Source organism: Oncorhynchus masou, chromosome 33 (assembly GCF_036934945.1).
Source record: "Oncorhynchus masou masou isolate Uvic2021 chromosome 33, UVic_Omas_1.1, whole genome shotgun sequence".
Classification (NCBI taxonomy): Eukaryota; Metazoa; Chordata; class Actinopteri; order Salmoniformes; family Salmonidae; genus Oncorhynchus; species Oncorhynchus masou.
This window is the reverse complement of record NC_088244.1, coordinates 23,656,729-23,677,933: the sequence shown is the minus strand read 5'-3', so window position 1 is coordinate 23,677,933 and position 21,205 is coordinate 23,656,729. Positions and strand designations below refer to the sequence as shown.

Sequence of the window (21,205 nt, the reverse complement as noted above, 5' to 3'; positions counted from 1 at the left end):
TGCTAGACATTATACTGCAGTGATGGAGCTAGTAACATAAGCATTTTGCTGTACCTACTTTAAAATGCGCACATCTGTGTACGCAACCAATAAACGTTGATTTGATATGTTGAGTTGCAAGCGTGACTATTCTACAGCTCCACAGGGAGATTGTACATGTCTGTGGTAGTTGGTCAGGGAACACACAGTACAGTCAGGGAATGTTTTACCAGTGATTAGGCAGGTTATACTGATAGATCATGAAAAGCCTTCTCTGAAAGTGTCAAGCGGTGTTTAGAATACACAGCCTCTGACCTAAGCCTCTCTGAAGCATTGTGCAGAGACTATGTTATGAAACTGCCGAGGGTGGTGGCTGTGTTGAAACAGGAAGTGCCATTAACTTCACAAGATCTTCCTCTCAAACCATCAAACTCGGTCTGGGACTGCTGATGTTGTGTGCAGGGTGGCCCCAAACATCAACTATACCAGTCAAAAGTTTGGACACACCTATTCATTCTAGGGTTTTCTTTATTTTTATTGTAGAATAACAATGAAGACATCAAAATGATGAAATAACACATATGGAATCATGGAGTAACCAAACAAGTGGTAAACAAATCAAAATATATTTTAGATTTTTCAAAGGAGCCACCCTTTGCCTTGATGACAGCTTTGCACACTCTTGGCATTCTCTCAACCAGCTTCATAAGGTTGTTACCTGGAATGCATTTCAATTAACAGGTGTGCCTTGTTAAAAGTTAATTTGTGGAATTTCTTAACTTCTTAATGCGTTGGAGCCAATCAGTTGTGTTGTGAAAAGGCAGTAGTATACAGAAGATAGCCCTATTTGGTAAAAGACCAACTCCATATTATGGCAAGAACAGCTCAATTAAGCAAAGAGAAACGACAGTCCATCATTACTTTAACTTGTCATGCACTAATTGATTCGGGTGTGACAATATCACTCATCTCTCAAACATTGTTTGATGATCTCAAAAGGGCTTTGAAGCCAACTAAACGTTGGTTAAAAGTGGAACGATGCGACACTACACTTCGAGGGGTCACTCAGAGTACCGCGTCTCTCACATTGAGAGTCATGCTGAAACTATACTTCAAGGACATATCGCTCGTTCACCCTGTGTATGTTACCAGCCTCGAAACTGTAACCCTGCTACTTGGAGCAGACTTGATGGATCGGTTACTCCCATTGATGGATTGGAAAACCAACCAGGTATGGACACAGGCCACCGTGCCTTCTCCACTGACCACACTGTCTCCCCCTAACGCTAACTGCAAAGCAGTCATTCACGAAGGGTATCTGTCGAAAGCACCTCTTGGGAAAAAGATGTTTAGAAACCTCTTGGGGCAGAATCCGATCCAAGGAGATATTACGATATCTCGACACATTCCATCAGCCAACTTGATAGACCATTCTTTTCATGATTTCGAGCCAGCTGTCTCTGTGAAAAATAAGCAACTTCCCTCCGATGATACACCTTCCGCTTTGTTGGGGACTGTCACCGCTTACAATGACACTAATGGCGTCAGTCCAGCAACTGACCCGATGACTCCTACTGGTGAAACACTGCGATATCACAGACCGATATCCTCGTCCCTAGACGGGGATTATCTTAGAACACATCTAAGATAGTCCTGAGGTGTACCACACTGGTCGTAAAGGAAGTCCAGTGGACTTGTCCACCTCCAAAACAAATGGCAACAATAATCATTCCTTGCCATGAGTAGGTTCAACTACAATACAACTAGTAAAACGCTCCAATCATGTGTTCCGGTAGTATAATATTTCAGCACCAGTACCAATACTAGCAACAGTCAGTCTAGCTATAATCAGTAAGAAGGTTAGAGACCTAACCAATCAAATTACCCTTGACAATAGCGACATAAGAGTCACTCAGAGTGCAACACGTGGAAGGGAATCTCCAGTGCACTCTTCCAATGGTTAACACACGTCACTAATACGCGTGTTAACACCACCTACGACTGGTCCAATACGTAAAGACTACTTCCGTCGTGAGGTTAGCTCCTCCGTGGATAACATAGCTATGACTTGTAGTAAAAACTACGACAGACTCCCTTGACACCAATTCTGACTGACCTCCAGGCATTGACCTGAAAATTACCTGACTACGTCAGACTCATTCTGAACAAGTTGTAATCTGCCAGGATACTTGGTTTCCTTCCCTTGACATGCGCGCTTGTGTAAGCATAAACACACATGCACAACGGAACATCTAACTAGGATTTATGCTAGGATCACTTAAGGGTCCAAGCAAAATATCAGCCTTAGTAAAGTTGAACATTTACTTCTAGGCCTTGGACTCTACAGCACTCACCAGTTTTCTTCCCAGAAGTCCATAGGTCATCCCAGGAGACTGCCCAAAACTAGTGCCTTACAGCTGTAAACTTATCATATAGTTATCAACTTAGAATAGTGCCTAAGCAACACACCAAGTAGGAAAACCCTAGATATGGCATTAGAGACAATGCCATGATAGTCATTTTGCAGGAACATTGGACGTATATAGAATACAGTCCATTTAGATGATTTTTGTGTGAGAACTATATTTTGTATATATTTTGTTTATGCTTTCATTCCTTTTCGGTTCAGTTCCTTTGACACTTAGGAAGTGATGGAGCCATTAACAAAGTCCCCATACAACCATCACTTAGTGCCACAACGCCGCTCATTGGGGAATGAATGTAATTATATACATTTCATCAGTGTGTGTTATTACTTCAAGGGCACTCTCTCTGTGTGTACATGTGTGTGGGTTTGTGTGCACATGTGTGTATCTGTGTGTGTGAGAAAGAGAGTGACCATTAGATTTTCATAGAAAAAAAGGTGAAAATCTAATGATCCACAGTTGCACAACCATGACAATCTATAATTGGAACTGGCCAAATCCAGTATTTGAACATGAACATTTAATAACTAACGGGTGGGCTTCATCACCTATTCTCTGAGAGAGAGAGAGAGAGAGAGAGAGAGAGAGAGAGAGAGAGAGAGAGAGAGAGAGAGAGAGAGAGAGAGAGAGAGAGAGAGAGAGAGAGAGAGAGAGAGAGAGAGAGAGAGAGAGAGAGAGAGAGAGAGAGAGAGAGAGAGAGAGAGAGAGAGAGAGAGAGAGAGAGAGAGAGAGAGAGAGAGAGAGAGAGAGAGAGAGAGAGAGAGAGAGAGAGAGAGAGAGAGAGAGAGAGAGAGAGAGAGAGAGAGAGAGAGAGAGAGAGAGAGAGAGAGAGAGAGAGAGAGAGAGAGAGAGAGAGAGAGAGAGAGAGAGAGAGAGAGAGAGAGAGAGAGAGAGAGAGAGAGAGAGAGAGAGAGAGAGAGAGAGAGAGAGAGAGAGAGAGAAATGTGTATGTGAGGCTCCATTCGCCTGCTGGAAATGGGTTTCAGTCAGTGTGTGTATTTGGGGTTTCCTCTCGCACACATTACTTACAAGCAAGCAGGCACGCAACTTCACCCGAAAGAGCTGAAAAGAAACAGATAGCCTTGTGAGAGGAAGCAGAAACTTGACAGACCTTTCAGGACATAAGGTTGGTTAACTTTTTTTGCCAGTCATCATCATTATAAAAACAAGACCTCAAGCATTGTTTCCATTTCTTGCTGTTATCTCAGCCAAGAGTTTACTGTCCACCTATGAATATTGAATTTTATTCAACAGATACAATGTTGCTACTAATAATAATGTAACAAATGTGACAGGTATGCCATTTAAATCACAAAAATGTCACGTTTGCCTACATTGTTATAAGTAGCAAAATGTGATATGTTGAAACATTGGACTGTGGATCCATATATGACACAGGCTATCAAAAATAACATCAAAGTATTTTCTGGCTATATGTATCGCTTGTGTATGCTATTTGATCCCACTTTCGACAGTGCCAAAACTAGTAGAGTTGTCGACAGTGTCCCCTCATGTCCCTTGAGACTGTGGCCGATCTATTTATAGCTTATCAGAAGCACTATCATCAATAGTTAATTGACCCAGGCGCACATTCGTTAACATTTATATTTTTGGTTTCACAAGCCTACATCAACTTGATAACTTGCCTCTTTTGCACGACATTCATTCTGTAGCCTACATTCAGTCACCTTGACTGCACTGTAGCCTATTGTCAGTGCTGGACTTGGACTGAAATAGGTGCTGGTACTCATTTTGGGTGCTGGTACTGTTTATATTTAGGTGCAGGAGCTCCACAATACTTTTGAGTTAATATTCTATAAGAAGAACAGGAGCTCAAACAGTAGAACATTTGAGGTGCTGGTACTTAGCTGAGGTGAGCGTCTGCCCAAGTCAAGAACTCCTATTGTTACTGAAACATAAGACTATATTGCTATCCATTTAATGTGCACTTGCCATAAAAGTCAGCTGCTGAGCGTGAAGGGGAGGGGAGGGGAGGGGTTGTGGTGAAGCGTGACCATCGTCGCCCAGGGAGAGGCGAGTTGAACATAGGCTTACGCTTCCGTGACGTAGATCGCTTGTATTGAATTGAAAAAAAATATTTCTAAACTGCGGAATCGCTTGCTGCTGACCACCAGCAAATTAATGAAAAATAGCGAACAATGAACGTCTTGGTCACGTGCTTGTTTTTCGCCGGTCTGTCCTACCTGTACAGCACCGACCTAATATCTGTGCTCCGTGTTTATGTTGCAGAGTGGGTCCTCGGCGCCTCCATGCCCGAACCAGGAGCTCCGCGGCGGACTCCGCAAGGTGTCCCCTACGCCGATTTGCAGCACATCGTCAACGCCGACGGACAGCACTTGTTCTGCCGCTACTGGGAGCCAGATGGCCCCCCAAGGTCAGTGGAAGAAATGTGATGTGATGTGTAAAACGAGGTATAATCCATAAAAGAGCGTGGATGATCGAAGACAAGGACATTGTTTTCGTCACCTGCCATGTCCGGAGGTTGTGCGTGTATTTTTGAAATGATTAACAATGCCTTCATTATTTAATAGAACGTCAACTGCTATGTATCCTATGTGTCCTATAATAAAAAGTAACATTTTACACAGAGATAATATCTTTTTGAGGCTACACCAGCCTGTTAGAGACTGTCAGACTCAAATAAGATACAACATAATGTTTTCAATACAGTAAGTTATTATGCATCTGTCCTGGGTCCCCTAATACCATTTAAAATGGAACAGACTCCAATACATCAGAGACAGAGAGTTGGGCCTGGAAACAGAGGCACACAACGTCTGGACTGTAATCAAGCTAGTGTCACACGCTTGCAGTAGCCTAAAACTGACTCATGCTAGCTATGACAGGGTGTTTGTGGTCTCACTTCTCTATAAACATGTAAGCATGTTCCTTGTTTGTGGGCGGATTGAGAATCTGTTTCGGATCACACACACACAGCTCCTGTCATATAGGCCAGGCAACAGAATGTACCTCCTAGTGTATGAACCTAATTCAATCAACATTACAGTCAGTGAAGACAGGGTGCAGGCTAGTCCAATGGCACAGTACAGTAAGTACAGTACACCCACATCTCACACAACAACAACCATTTACATGCCTGCACTGCAGTCTAGCAACGGTTACTGCAGCAACCATTCATCCTCCTCAGCAGCACAGTCTTACTACAGACGTGCTGTTACTATGGTTACCATCAGGTCCCTAGAATACTGCTAATTGAATAATTTCTACTGACAGTAGTGTGGGTCAGTTTATAGTAGAGCACTGTTTGTTTAGCACATGCTATTCTTTAGACTGGAGGCTAGTATTTGGCATCTCATATGGGGGTGGGAAAATCAGAGAGAAACATATTTTAGGGCTTTCTGTTCATGTGGTGGCATCATTTATAAAAATGACCATTTTGGTGTAAATCTCTACAAGCTATGGATTCTCCCCTTTATGATCTTGTGAGATCCAGCCCCTCAGGTTTTAAAGGTTGGATTCAAATAAAATAAATGCTTGTTTAAAAATGTGTTGTAACATCAACTGCATGCCATTTCTGCCGTACATGTCCATTGATGGCATCACTGACTGGGCATATAGAGTGCAAAGGCATCTGTGTGTTTCCCATCCGGAACAGTCCGTGCATATATTAAGACATTCTGGGAAGTTTTTGTTGGTTTTGGTCTTTGGCAAGTTTTTTTTTTTCGGGGGGGGGGGCTGTTCGTGCACAACATTTTGTTTTCTCGAAAAGCTTAAGTTCGGAGCCGAAGGCTACGCCTCTTTTGTCGGTCAATGGTCAACAGTAGAGATTCTTCAGTGAAGTGTTTGTTGTCATTCAAAGATAGACGACTCGTTTTCATGCATTTTTTTACTTGAGAAATACTGCTAAACCTTACCCCAACATTAACCCTAACTCCCTAACCTAACCAATATCCCTAATAGTAACCCTAACCCCTAAGCCTAAAATAGCCTTTTTACAAGTGAGGACCGGCAAAATGTCCTCACTTCTCTGAATTTTTGTTGGTTTGCTATTATTACTATAATTCCTTACCAAAGAAGGCTGACCTGAATGTTTGTCTTACTGCTTTTAGTCTCTCTCACTACTCACTGACACACACCTACCAAGACGTGCTCATTTGGCTGTTCTGGTTGTAGCTGTATTCACTGTGGTGTCCCCAGCCGTGTCTTACACAGTCTGCAGTCAGGTTTATGGCCCAGGAGGGTTGAGCAGTTTAGTCCCTTGATCTGATTAAGATGCCAGTGTTCAGGCCCTGGCCCATTTACAACCTCTCCCTACCTCGACTACACACGTGCAGCTTGATATGCCATAGAGATTGACCAGTCTTATTGTGTTTGAGTGAATGAATCTATTCATGGTGGATATCAGTCCATGTGCTATGCAGACTGAACTCATCTCATAAAGAGGATTATCGTCTTGGCTTGTTTCATGCTTCGGGAAAACTTGATGTTCTTTCAGGCTAGAGGCAGCATTTGATAAGCCTGGTTCAAAGCCACATTCTGGGAGACAAGTGGGTTTCAAATTCCTTGGAGAGATTGAGGGAGGGACAGAATTTTGACTCCCTACTACCATTCTCAAGACACTGAATATACTGAGATGAGCTCTATAGAAGTCCTACTGTCCCATGTGTGTTGGGAACATTATGTTCACACAAAGGCACGCTTTGAGAAACTCCTTCTTAGCCAACAAGTACATGTGAAGCTCTAGCCAGCCGGAGGCCCTCAAATAAGAATGAAGGAGAGAAACTGGAACAGAGATACTAATGAAGTTTAATGAACAGCCACTCTCACTCTTCCTTTCACATCTCCTTCTCTGAGCATATTCAGGCTAATTGCCATTGACTGAAAGCTTCACTCAGTTTTGCAAACTGGTTATAAGCAGGAACTAAAGCAGCATTGGCAAGCTGGGTTGGCTCCCTGCTCTTTCTGTTGGCTATGTCTGTTTTTGGAGATTAGTCCACTGTCTGTTTCCACTTAACTCTGCTGCTCTGTGGGCAAACAAGGGTGTGGCGTGGTTCTGATAGCTGCTATCGCTGGAGGATGTGAGATGTTTAATTCTGATGAAACCCTTGATGGTGATCACAAGGATGTTGTTTTTGTGTTGTTAATGTGTGTCCATGTGCCCATATGCATGTAATGTGACTGACTTCTCCTTCACCATTTCTTGCAGGGCTCTGGTGTTCGTGGCCCATGGGGCAGGGGAGCATTGTGGGCCTTATGATGAGATCGGCCAGACCCTGAAGGAACAGTCTCTGCTTGTCTTTGCACACGACCATGGTGAGTTAAACACCCTGCAGCACCTTTTACAGAGCCACAGGGGTACCATCCCCCATTACTATCCCCCATTTAAAATAAAAAAAAATATATATATATATATATATATATATATATATATACAGTACCAGTCAAAAGTTTGGACACACCTACTCATTCAAGGGTTTTTCTTTATTTTTATTATTTTCTACATTGTAGAATAATAGTGAAAACATCAAAACTAATGAAATTATACATAGGGAATCATGTATTAACCAAAAAAGTGTTAAACAATCAAAATATATTTTATATTTGAGATTCTTCAAAGTAGCTGTCCTTTGCCTTGATGACAGCTTTGCACACTCTGCATTTTCTCAACCAGTTTCATGAGGTAGTCACCTGGAATGCATTTCAGTTAACAGGGATGTTTGACACAGACGAGCAAGGACAGACACACACACCCTTCACTGCTATTTCCGGCACTGTTAATTTGTGGAATTTCTTTCCTTCTTAATGCGTTTTAACCAGTCAGTTGTGTTGTGACAAGGTAGCCTTATTTGGTAAAAGACCAACTCCATATTATGGCAAGAACAGCTCAAATAAGCAAAGAGAAACGATAGTCCATCATTAATTAAGACATGAAGTCAATCTGGAAAATGTCAAGACCTTTGAAAGTTTTTTCAAGTGCAGTCGCAAAACCATCAAGCACTATGATGAAACTGGCTCTCATGAGGACCTCCACAGGAAAGGAAGACCTAGAGTAACATTTGCTGCAGAGGATAAGTTCATTAGAGTTAACTGCACCTCAGATTGAAGCCAAATAAATGCTACACAGAGACACATCTCAACATCAACTGTTCAGAGGAGACTGCTTGAATCAGGCCTTCATGGTTGAGTTGTTGCAAAAACAACACTACTAAGGACACCACTAAGAAGAAGAGACCTGCTTGGGCCAAGAAACACGAGCAATGGACATTAGACCGGTGGAAATCTGTCCTTTGGTCTGATGAGTCCAAATTTGAGATTTTTGGTTCTAACCGCCGTGTCTTTATGAGACACAGAGTAGGTGAACAGATGATCTCTGCATGTGTGGTTCCCACCGTAAAGCATGGAGGAGGAGGTGTGATGGTGTGGGGATGTTTTGCTGGTGACACTGTGTTTTTTTTTTTTTTTTTAATTCAATGCACACTTAACCAGCATGGCTCCCACAGCATTCTGCAGCAATATGCCATCACATCTGGTTTGGGGTTAAGGAAAAGCAGCCAACAAATGCTCAGCACATGTGGGAACTCCTTCAAGACTCTTGGAAAAGCATTCTAGGTGAAGCTGGTTGAGAGAATTCCAAGAGTATGCAAAGCTGTGCAAAGGGTGGCTACTTTGAGGAATCTAAAATATATTTAGATTTGTTTACACTTTTTTGTTCACTACATGATTCCATGTGTGTTATTTCATAGTTTTGATGTCGTCACTATTATTCTACAATGTAGATAATAGTAAAAATAAAGAAAAACCCTTGAATGAGTAGCTGTGTCCAAACTTTGTGTGTGTGTATTATGGTAGCCACTATTTAGCAGCAGTGGTGTGCCGCTGCTGAATGCATATAGGGGAAACACTGGCTTCATTGGCATGCTCAGAGCAAAGTGTTCGCTCTCCCTCTTTTCTGCACAGAGAGTAATGAGAGGGAGAGTGGGCAATTTATTCCCCTCTTGTCTCTGTAACTCAGTAGTTTCTCTCGTCTCATCTCGTGTCTCTCTCCCTCTATCAGTTGGCCATGGCCAGAGTGAAGGAGACAGGATGAATATTAAGGACTTCCAGGTGTTTGTCAGAGACTCCCTCCAGCACATTGACCTGATGAAGGGACGACACCCTGACCTGCCAATCTTCATCATTGGACATTCTATGGTGCGGTACCCTCTTTAGTCTCCTCCCTGACCAAACATTGAGACTGTATTACTGCCAGGGGCTATGGTATGTTTACCTCTCAGTACAATACAGGACAAACTGTTTTCTCAGAGGTCATAGGGCCAGGGTTACCTTAAGGCTATATCCATCGCACAAACATTAGACAAGGCCTGCATTCAACACCCCCTACACTCAGTGTGACTCAAATGACCACAGATGCTCTGACATCACAGCTGATGTGTATGACATCATTTATTCTACATACTCTTGGGAGATGGTGTCCTTTGAAAGTCTAGCTTTGTAAGAACCAATAGTGCCAAGTCAGGCTTTCAAAAGGATTTACTGTATTTAGCATTAGAGGCCTCGTTTCCCTTCCGTGTTGCTCTTTCCTGTCTATGTTTGCTTGTTCTGCTGTTCTATGACTGAACTCTGCTTCTGTGACGTAAAGCCCACGAACAATGGAAACTACCTGTAGCCTATTGGTCAAGATCCTCATTGTTATAGCAATCTTTTAGATTCCCTCATGTACCACCAGCCATGCACATATAGACAGCCTTCCCCTGGGTTTGACCTGCTGTTATAATTAGAGTACTTTGTTTCACTATGCCTGGAATGTAGGCCATTTTAGTAGAGTAAATGTTTAGAACGTCTGAATGTAAACATTTAAACAGGATGTTTTAATGGGAAGTTATTGTGATGGAAAAGCCTGTGGAGTGAGGTAAGGCTTGGCATTTTACAGGCATGTGGGCTGGCTTCCCGGACACAGATCATGCTTAGTCTAGGACTAAAAGGTATGCTCAATGGAGAAGCTCCATTTAAAGTCATTTTTAGTCCAGGACTAGGCTTAATCTGTGTCTGGGATACCAGCCCCAAATGAATATGAAAAAGCAATGCTTAGAACCCATGTCTGATGCCTTGCGACTGTAATGTACGAGCAGCGTCAAATTGTGCACTTGTTGTGTCAGGCAAATTCCACCACCACCACTATTGGCATTAAAGCCCTGAAGCCTGTGGTCTCAGTCAACTTGACAAATCAGAGGAAGATTTTCAAAAATAAGTGAATATTTCATCGTTATTTGTGAATGTATAAAACGTGCCGGTGGAAAAATATTTTGACGTGGGGGGCCATCCTCAATCAATAGCATAGCATGTTTTCACTGTAATAGCTACTGTGAATCAGACAGTGGAGTTAGATTAACAAGAATTTAAGCTTTCAGCCGATATAGGACACCTATATTTACATAAATGTTTAAAATCCATAATATTTCTGATAATTTATTTGAATTGCTCGCTCGCCAGTTTCCACGAAAGTTGTTCCGCTAGCAGGACTCCTATCCCTAAGAAGTTTTTTTAAAGACCTGAAGCCTGTGGTCTCAGTCAACACAAATGTCATGTTTAAGATTACAGAGGAGAATCTTAATCCAGATACACATAGTCCCAAAGCATCCTTTACTGCAGTGCATGCACTGATCACTAATGAATTGACCAGTGACCCTCACTGCCCTCAAATACAGATCCTCTTATCCAAGCTTAAACCTTGCTACACTGCCCACTCTCCTACTGATCTTTCACTGCTGTCCTGGTTAGTGAGCTATACAGACCCTTGCTCCTTACTGACCAATTTTTTCCCCCCATCCCTCCTTCTCCTCCTCTTTTTCTGTACTTACTGACCACCTAACTCATTCCACCCTCCTTCCCCATCTCCCACTCTGGTTCTGTAGATCTGTCCCTCTTCCATTTCCAACTTCGTCAGAACCAGGCCTTTATGTAATGTCAGTATGTTAGGGCCTTACATAACCACAATCCAAGTATTCATAGTGTCAGGGGACGCAACACTATGCACGTATTTTCTCCCCTCATTGCAGTCTGGGATTAGTGTGTGTATTTCTAGTGGAGGCCTCTCTCATCAGTTCCTTAAAGAGCCTCTCTGTTTCTCGCTCACCCTTCCTGCTTAATCCCCAAAGGCCTCTCTCTCTCTCTGTCTCTCTCTCTGTCTCTCTCTCTGTCTCTCTCTCTGTCTCTCTCTCTCTCTGTCTCTCTCTCTGTCTCTCTCTCTGTCTCTCTCTCTGTCTCTCTCTCTGTCTGTCTCTCTCTCTCTCTCTCTCTCTCTCTCTCTCTGTCTCTCTCTCTGTCTCTCTCTCTCTCTGTCTCTCTCTCTGTCTCTCTCTCTGTCTCTCTCTCTCTCTCTGTCTCTCTCTCTGTCTCTCTCTCTCTCTGTCTCTCTCTCTGTCTCTGTCTCTGTCTCTCTCTCTGTCTCTCTCTCTGTCTCTCTCTCTGTCTCTCTCTCTGTCTCTCTCTCTGTCTCTCTCTGTCTCTGTCTCTCTGTCTCTCTGTCTCTGTCTGTCTCTGTGTCTGTGTCTGTCTCTGTCTCTGTCTCTGTCTCTGTGTCGTCTCTGTCTCTGTCTCTCTCTCTCTCTGTCTCTATAGCATGAAACACACAGGGAATCTCCTTGCCGATAGGTACTTATCACAGTGGGATGTCGTTCCTTCTCTTGCTAGAACAAAAGCGGTACTTGCAGCGTTATGACCGAGTTGCGACAAACCTACCGATTCTACTTGATCGCAATGCTCGTCAGTGGCCAACAAATTGACTTTGAGACAATCAGAGAACGCAAACCCCCACGCGGGGGAGCCAACAAAAAAGGAAAGAATTGGGCATTTTCTCTATACATCCACAGATGAGCCAGTAACACTTCATATGCAGTGTAGGCTATAGGTGGTAGCTAGCTAAGTGCACAGACGCAATGCACACAACACTAAATACTTCCTCCAAGCTAGCTAACCACTGTAGCTAGCGTTGACATTATAATTAAATCACTATAGATTAACTAGTTTCCATGAAACAGGTTTTTATAATTTTCAGCAAATTCTTCATTAAAGAAAAACTGATATCACATTGTCATAAGTATTCAGACCCTTTACTCAGTACTTTGTTGAAGCACCTTTGGCAGCGATTGCAGCCTTGAGTCTTCTTGAGTATGTCACTACAAGCTTGGCACACCTGTATTTGGAGAGTTTCTGCCATTCTTCTCTGCAGATCCTCTCAAGCTCTGTCAGGTTTGATAGGGAGCTCTTTTCTATTTTTAAGACAGGTCTCCCCAGAGATGTTCGGTTGTATTCAAGTCCGGGCTCTGGCTGGGCCACTCAAGGACATTCATAAACTTGCCCCGAAGCCACTCCTGCGTTGTCTTAGCTGTGTGCTTAGGGTTGTTGTCCTGTTGGAAGGTGAACCTTCTCCCCAGTCTGAGGTCCTGAGTGCTCCTGGAGCAGGTTTTCATCAAGGACCTCTCTGTACTTTGCTCTGTTCATCTTTTCCTCGATCCTGACCAGTCTCCCAGCCCCTGCAGCTGAAAAACATCCCCACAGCATGACGCTGCCACCACCATGCTTCACTGTAGGGATGGTGCCAAGTTTCCTCCAGACGTGACACTTGGCAATCAGGCCAAAGAGTTCAATCTTGGTTTCATCAGACCGGACCTGTTTCTCATGGTCTGAGAGTCCTTTAGGTGCCTTTTGTCAAACTCCAAGCGGGTTGTCATGTGCCTTTTACTGAGGAGTGGCTTCCGTCTGGCCATAAAGGCCTGATTGGTGGAGGGCTGCAGAGATGGTTGTCCTTCTGGAAGTTTCTCCCATCTCCACAGAGGAGCTCTGTCAGAGTGACCATCCATCCGGTTCATGGTCACTTCCCTGACCAAGGCCCTTCTTCCCCCGATTGCTCAGTTTGGCCAGGCGGCCAGCTCTAAGAAGAGTCTTGGTGGTTCCAAACTTCTTCCATTTAAGAATGATGGAGGCCACTCTGTTCTTGGGAACCTTCTATGCTGCAGAAATGTTTTGGTACCTTTCCCCAGATCTGTTCCTCGACACAATCCTGTCTCTGAGCTCTTCGGACAATTCTATCAACCTGTCATCTATAAGTCTTTGCTAGGTAAAGCTTCACCTTATCTCAGCTCAATGGTCACGATAACAACACCCACCCGTAGCATGCGCTCCAGCAGGTATATCTCACTGGTCATCCACAAAGCCAACACCCCCTTTGGCTGCCTTTCCTTCCAGTTCTCTGCTGCCAATGACTGACTGGAACGAATTGCAAAAATCGCTGAAGCTGGAGACTTATATTTATTTCCCTCACTAACTTTAAACATCAGCTATCTGAGCAGCTAACCGATCGCTGCAGCTGTACATAGCCCATCTGTAAATAGCCCATCCAATCTACCTACCTCATCCCCATATTGTTTTTATTTATCTTTATTCTCTTTTGCACACCATTATTTCTATTTGCACATCATCTGCACATCTATCACTCCGGTGTTAATTTAGCTAAATTGTAATTACTTGCTACTATGGGCTATTTATTAACAGGATGTACCTGAGCTCAATTTCGAGTCTCATAGAAAGGAGTCTGAATACTTATGTAAATAAAGTATTTCTTTATATTATTTTTAACTCATTTGAAATTTGTCTAAAACCTGTTTTCGCTTTGTCATTATAGGGTATTGTGTGTAGATAGAGGACATTGTTTTTATTGAATCCATTTTAGAATAAGGCTGTAACGTAACAAAATGTGGAAAAAGGGAAGGGGTCTGAATACTTTCGAATATGCCATTTAGCAGATGCTTTTATCCAAAGCAACTTGGTCATGAGTGTATACTTTTTACCTCTGGGTGGTCCCAGGAATCAAACCCACTACCCAGCATTACAAGTGCCATGCTCTACCAACTGAGCTAAATTGTATGGTTATTACTAAATAGATCTAGCTATGTTCGTGCTATATATGTGATCTATTTAGAGGCTCACTCGATAGAGGCCCCCACTCATGAATATTCAAATGTCTGGGCAGACACACTGTTCAAACAGATTGGTCTCCCAGAAAAACATCAAGAATTATCTGTGCCAAATTAATTAATTGTAGAAAGCGGTTGTGCATCTCCTAATTAGTTTACCCTCGCTTATTTGATTTAAATCACAGAAGATGTCATAACTTCTCTTCCTTTTCCCCTTTCATTCAGGGTGGAGCCATTTCCATTCTGACGGCATGTGAACGACCTAATGACTTTGCCGGTGTGGCTCTGATTGCTCCTATGGTCAAGATGAACCCAGAATCTGCCACACCCTTCAAGGTGGGTTTCACCCATACAAATATGCTTTACTTGCTGCTCACCCACCATCCTCCCAATAACTTGAACAAGGATTTCCGTTCTGGGATATCTAGTTCTATGGTTTCACCTGCACCCAGTCCATTCTCATTTAGCGGATCACCAATGTCTACAGATCCACACAACTCAGTACCATACCGTTTGTTTTTACAACTACTTAACCACTGACCAGAGCTGTATTAGTTCCCTACATTCCTTTGTAATCACTGGGGATTTCCTTATTTGTTGTCTACAGGTGTTCCTGGCTAAAGTCCTAAATCACATGGTGCCTAGTCTCTCTCTGGGCTCTATTGAGTCTAAATGGGTTTCACGGGACCAAAAACAGGTGAGACTGATCTATGGAGTGTGTGTGTGTGCATGCTTGCTTGTGTGTACATACATCCGTGTGCAAATACATGAAGCAGATGCTTAGGATGTAGAAGTTAGAGTTAAAGAGTTTATTTAGTCACAAAGGACAACGTGATTGAATGAAGAAAGAGAGTTGGAGATAAGGCTGGATAGGAGCCCATATGTCTGGGTTTGTGTGTTGTGTATGTTTTGCCGTTTCAAAAGCTGCTCCACAATAGAGTCTTGACTGAGATCCAGGCCTAGGGATTTGTCACGTCGTCCAGTTCTCTGTTTACACCCAAAGTTACCCTTAAACAAGGGAAGCAACAGACAACAATGGGTATCGGGCTCTCACCCTTCTCTCCTTTCACAACCTGTTATGTTGAGGAAATGCACTTGACACCAGACCTGCACCTGCCTTTGTTGTGATAAGCTTCTAGACAGAAAATAGGTAATGAGTGTTCTCCATTTTTTTTTATTTTTCAAAGCACCAGGATATGGCCTGAGATAAACTACAGCAGTGAGTGTTATATACTGGACACAATGTATTCAGGCCAGATCTTGTAGAGTAGTATTTGCATCATGTGTCAATATTGAGAAAGTATCCCACAGGGTACTTGGCTATCAGTGAACGTCTAAAGGAAATCAAACATGCTCAGTGGTCACTCAACGGTCCCTTCCTTTACCCTGCAGGTTGAGGCGTATGACAATGACGAGCTGAACTATCACGGTGGGCTGCGTGTGTCATTTGGCATGCAGCTGATGGGCGCGGTGGCGCGGATCGAGAGAGAGGTCCCTGCCATCACCTGGCCCTTCCTGCTTCTCCATGGTGACGACGACAAGCTGTGTGACATTAGAGGGTCCCAGATGATGTTTGACTTGGCCCAGAGCACGGACAAGAAGATTAAGGTGGGACCAGCACCAGAGACATACAGTACCAGTCAAGTGTGCACACACCTACTCATTCAAGGGTTTCTCTTTATTTTTCTACATTGTAGAATAATAGTGAAGACATCAACTATAACACATATGGATTCATGTAGTAACCAAAGAAAAGTGAAGGATCTGAAATATATTTTGGTTTGTTGAACAAAGTAGCCACCCTTTGATTTGATTACAACTTTGCACATTCTTAGCACTGCAGACAGGCCAAAACCAGACATATCTCAACAGCTGTGAATTTGTCAGACACTAAGTCATACAAACTGATATATACAAGCCAGTATATTGAGAGAGAGAGAGAGAGACAAACAAAGTAAGTGAGTGAGTGATGGGGCCAGAGAGAGAGACAAACACACACACAAACACAAACAAACAAAGTGAGTGATGGGGGACAGACAGACAGAGAGAGAGAGCGAGAGAGACAGACAAAGTAAGTGAGTGATGGGGGACAGAGAGAGAGCGGGGGGAACAGAGTGAGGGATGGGGGACAGAGAGAGGTGGTGTAACAGATAAAGAGCGAATGAGGGGTGAGCTAATCGTTTGTCAGGTTTCATTTGTTTGTTTGCGGTTTTGAAAACCTTAACAGAAGGCAGGCTTCATCAGCACGTCACACACCACTTTGCAATGAGCTGAAGGCAATATGCATTTTGAAAACATACTTACATTTTTTGAAACCTTTTAATACATATTGAGATGTTTATTTTATTTTTTAACTAGGCAAGTCAGTTAAGAACAAATTCTTATTTTCAATGACGGCCTACCGGGGAACGGTGGGTTAACTGCCTGTTCAGGGGCAGAACGACAGATTTGTACCTTGTCAGCTCGGGGGTTTGAACTTGCAACCTTCCGGTTACTAGTCCAACGCACTAACCACTAGACTACTCTGCCGCCCCATGTCTTACCTTGCTTCAAAGTAGCCTATTATATCTCTCTTTCTACATTTCTAACGGATATTTTAATCTTCGTCACATGGAACCGCTCATATGTGCAGTGCCCTTTTGAAAACTGTTTTCCGCTAATTGCATTATAGAACAAACATTTGCCTACGGTCTTGTGCGCATTGCTGCGCTTATGTGAAGAAATTGGGGTTTCGAAAAAAATGAAGGACCACACGTCGTTGCATCCTCACTTGCATGTTTTGTCATTCTGACGCCTTAACCCGATTATGCACCAAATGCATATGGGTCCGGAAAGTTTCTCAAATGTCCGGTAAATTTCCTGCTCCACATTTCCCTAATGGAAACCCCGGTGTGTGTGCTGTCTCCGTCAGGTGTACGACGGAGCATACCACGCCCTGCACCATGAACTCCCAGAGACGGCGGCAGCGGTGCTGAAGGACGTCACTGGCTGGATCTCTGAGCGTCTCGCTGGGTCTCCTTCTCAGGGCTCCTAGTCCCCTCCTCCTCTTCACCCCCCAACCCACTGTATGACCTAAATACATTTGTACTGACAGCATATACTCTACTGCTAGCCGACCAGTAGCGATCATTTTCAGTACAAATGTAGTTAACTGCACCTTACCCCAGCCCTGTGCACGTCAGTCAGACTTAAAACCTCTTGGTCCTCTGGGGAGAGGTGGGGGGTGACAGGTCAGGAGGCCCACAGGAGGTTTCCTTAAGGTCAACTTGTCAGTGACCTTTGACCCCCATGGCCAATGTAAGTCCTGATTTTCTAGGCTCTTCATTAGGGACAACAGTTGTGCCCCAGCTGCCAGGCAGCAGTTCATAGTACATATATCAGCCATGTCTCCTTGTACTGAGTTCAAAGAGAACAATGCTGAGAGCTAGGCCAGGCGCAATTCACAGAGGGATTTTTTTCCTCCTTTGTAATCACAGTGTTCAATAGGCCAACAGAAACATATTGAATTTGCCCAGGCTGAGGTGTTCCCTTTTGTGTGTTGCCATGGAGACAACTGGCCTTTGTTATCCCCACCGTATCTCAGATCCTTTGTTCATAGAGTCAAACATTTTGGACTTGTTTGAACACCCAGCTCCCCAGATTGCTGCCACTAGTGGTCATCTATCAGAACTGCAGGGTATAGGTGGCTGCAACCCAAGATGGAGAAGTTGCCCGTTACTATGGCAACACCTCAGGAAAAACCCTATGGGAAAAAAAGGCTGAATCCATTAGAGCACCACAGTAAGGTGAGGCATGCTGTGAATCATTATACAGTACATGCTGTGAATCATTATACAGTACATGCTGTGTACAGACAAAGGCGTCACTTCGCTGCAGTTCTTATATTGAAAAAGATGACGGCCTCAATTCATCACCTATAACCTCACCATTTATCTGTGTTTCTCCATATTTTGGATTGCTAACGACTAATACAGATTTTAATGTGTATGTATTATGTGAAATATCCATGTTACCGATATTCCTCTTTTTAAATGGTGGAAGTTGTTTTGTAAGGGGCAGACTGGTGAATCTAATTGTCTGATGCATTGAGCATTTAATAAAGTGAAATTCAATTGACTAGACATTTGTCAATAGACCATTGTTAGTAACTCAACCAAGGGGCCAGGGTTTCTGTATAGAAGCACGGTTTTGACTGCAGTTTGCTTTGGTACTGCAGTTTAACTGATACCCGGCCCAGAAATACAATTTCCTTAGTTGGCCATATAGAATACCACAGTATGAGTCATAATAGCCATAAAACCTAGCGGTCAAGCAAGGAACTGGTTCCAATTGTTTTTCCACCATAAATGTTCCCCCCTGGCATGACGTTTTAATAACCGTGTAAATCTCTCTCGGAATATATCAATATATATTCTCCTATATTTACCCCCCAAAAATCAAATGCTAATTAGCTGCTAATGTGGCTATCATTAACTACTACAAATGCCATGATGATCTGGACGAGACAGCTGAATCGAGGCAAAGGTAAGAATCTGGATTAACTATCTAAAGTGTCAGCTAGAGATGACTTGCAGGGATTTGTAGTTTTGCATGATGTCTACTTTGATGCCAAATAGCATTTTTGAATCAGAGTAATAGAGCCGAACATATTGATAAAAGTCACCAGCCCGAGTGAGATTTACATGGTTAATAAAACGCCACACCAGGGTAAGCCTACACAAAACACAACCCTTATTTAAAAGTGTTTCTAAAATCACCTATGGGAAATATGAATGATGGAGAAATTATTGGAACCATTTTCCTGTTTGACCACTAGGTTTTATGGGTATTATGACACCTACTGTGGGGCTCTATAAAGAAGTCCGATTAGAAAATTCCTAATAAAAGACACTTGTCATCTTTATGCACAAAACATCCATTTAATTATTTGAATTGTTGCTGAGGCCATTTTTTCTTCATCACTCAGAGCCGAAGAAATTCAGAAGTTATATTCATCCTATGTCTGCTATGTGCATGTGAAGTTGTGCTGTGTAAACCGGATGTAGCCGTTCCATGAATCGGCGAATGTGAGTAGATTACATTGAACACAACAGTCTTGGACAAAGTAACATCTTGGACAAAGTAAATCAGCATTGTGTGTGAACTGAATGACCAGTTTTTAAATAACACACATTTAAGAACAATATGGTGGCATATATTTGAAAAGGGCAGAATTGTAAATGTGTTACTCCTGAAACCAGACAGGTTCTTATCAATAAATATTGATAAACTGTCAGATTGCTCATAACAAATTGAATAATATGTGAAGGACATAAGTATTATTCTGTTTGCATCTATATAACTACTTTTATTGATCTTGTCTAAGTAACGTGATGTGGAACATAAGGGTTTTATACTATAGTCAACTGACTTTTTATTGAGCGTTCAGAACTAATAGCTGATAACTGAAATTGAGAAGTAAGAATCTGAATGGCTTTTTATGAAGTGTCATTTATTTTACGATGTGATTCGTGTTGCTTTATTCCCATAACCTGTGTGAAAATAACTTGGGCTCCTTGGTCACTTAAAGACTGACTGAAAATTGCTGAAGGGCTTAAACTCCATTCTCATGTGACCCACTAGAACAGTGTTTCCCGACACCGGTCCTTAGTACCCCTAACAGTAGGAAAGAGTGGGGTAAGTTGAGTCATTTTTTTTCTCAGTCAAGGGAAATATACTGTAGCATTCATTCAAACAAAGATATCTACATATTTTTCAGGATGTTATGTGTCCCTGGAAATAATCAGAATTCATGTAAACATTAGTTTTGAAAACCTAGCTTACCTCATGTATGGGTTACGTTGACCCGCAGGACAGAGTAAGTTAAGCCACCTACACATTTCTGGACTGAATTCATTATTACCCCTACCTTTTTAAAAACATGTCTTTATTTCCCAAACACAATCACATTTGTCTATTAATCATATTTTAACACAGTCTTAACACATGACAAACACTTTGCACTTTTCAAAAACACTTTGAGGACACGCCTGGGAAGAAAACGCTTCAATTTGCTCAACTTGCCATTGGCTCAACTTACCCCAAGGCCATTGGCTCAACTTACCCCAAGGCCATTGGCTCAACTTACACCTGATTCTACTTGTCAACTAATCATCAAGCCCTCATTGAGCTGAATGAGGTGTGTTTGTTCAGGGCTACAACTAGAATGTGTGCTGTTGGGCTACTGGAGGACCAGGGTTGGGAAACACTGCACTAGAATCAGCCATGCCAAACAGCAGTCAGTGTCTAGTGACCGGGGCTTGAGCCAATCCAACAGTTATTGCTGAATCACCTCATACAGTAGGACAGGTATCATCAACTAGATTCTGCCGCCGGCTGATTTGATTTCTTCTTGAGCGGATGGTCAGGGGGACGGAAAATAATTGCAAATAATTTGTAGACTGCAAATTGACAGCAAGAAACCCAAACATATATAACATTTCACTAAAACATAATATTTTCAAACCTTGCTTAGAATTTGTAAATGATCAGATATATCTCTCTATGAGTGGGAATACTTGGAACAGATTTGCTGGTGTTTTAATTTTTTTATTTTTATGTCTAACAATTAAACTTGTATTTTCTGCTCAGAACTAGAGGGGGGGGCAAATAAAATCAGACTGGAGACAAATTTGGCCAGTAGGGGCTCCATTCAATCTGTATCATGAAAATAAACATTTAAAGACAAAGTTCCCATGTTAGCTGACATGGCATTGACGGTAAAAGCTGCAGATGTCGGAACAATCAGAAACGTTTACATTTTTATCGTGCAACTGTAACGCTTCAGCACTACAGATTGAATAGAGC

At 42.6% G+C, this 21,205-nt stretch overlaps 1 protein-coding gene across 2 annotated transcripts; it reads left to right on the top strand.

Annotated features, from left to right (window-relative positions):
- The first annotated feature begins 3,377 nt into the window (after positions 1 to 3,377).
- mgll (monoglyceride lipase) lies at positions 3,378 to 18,478 on the top strand. Of its 2 annotated transcripts, XM_064956837.1 has the most exons (8): positions 3,378 to 3,531; positions 4,656 to 4,800; positions 7,594 to 7,700; positions 9,442 to 9,578; positions 14,585 to 14,695; positions 14,967 to 15,056; positions 15,752 to 15,967; positions 17,271 to 18,478. In XM_064956837.1, exons 2-8 carry the CDS (start codon positions 4,676 to 4,678, stop codon positions 17,391 to 17,393), a joined length of 909 nt encoding a protein of 302 aa, XP_064812909.1. In that variant the 5' UTR covers positions 3,378 to 3,531; positions 4,656 to 4,675; the 3' UTR covers positions 17,394 to 18,478. The 2 variants fall into 2 exon arrangements, with proteins under 2 accessions (XP_064812909.1, XP_064812908.1); XM_064956836.1 differs by lacking the exon at positions 3,378 to 3,531 and having other exon boundaries at positions 4,439 to 4,800.
- The last annotated feature ends 2,727 nt before the right edge of the window (positions 18,479 to 21,205 follow it).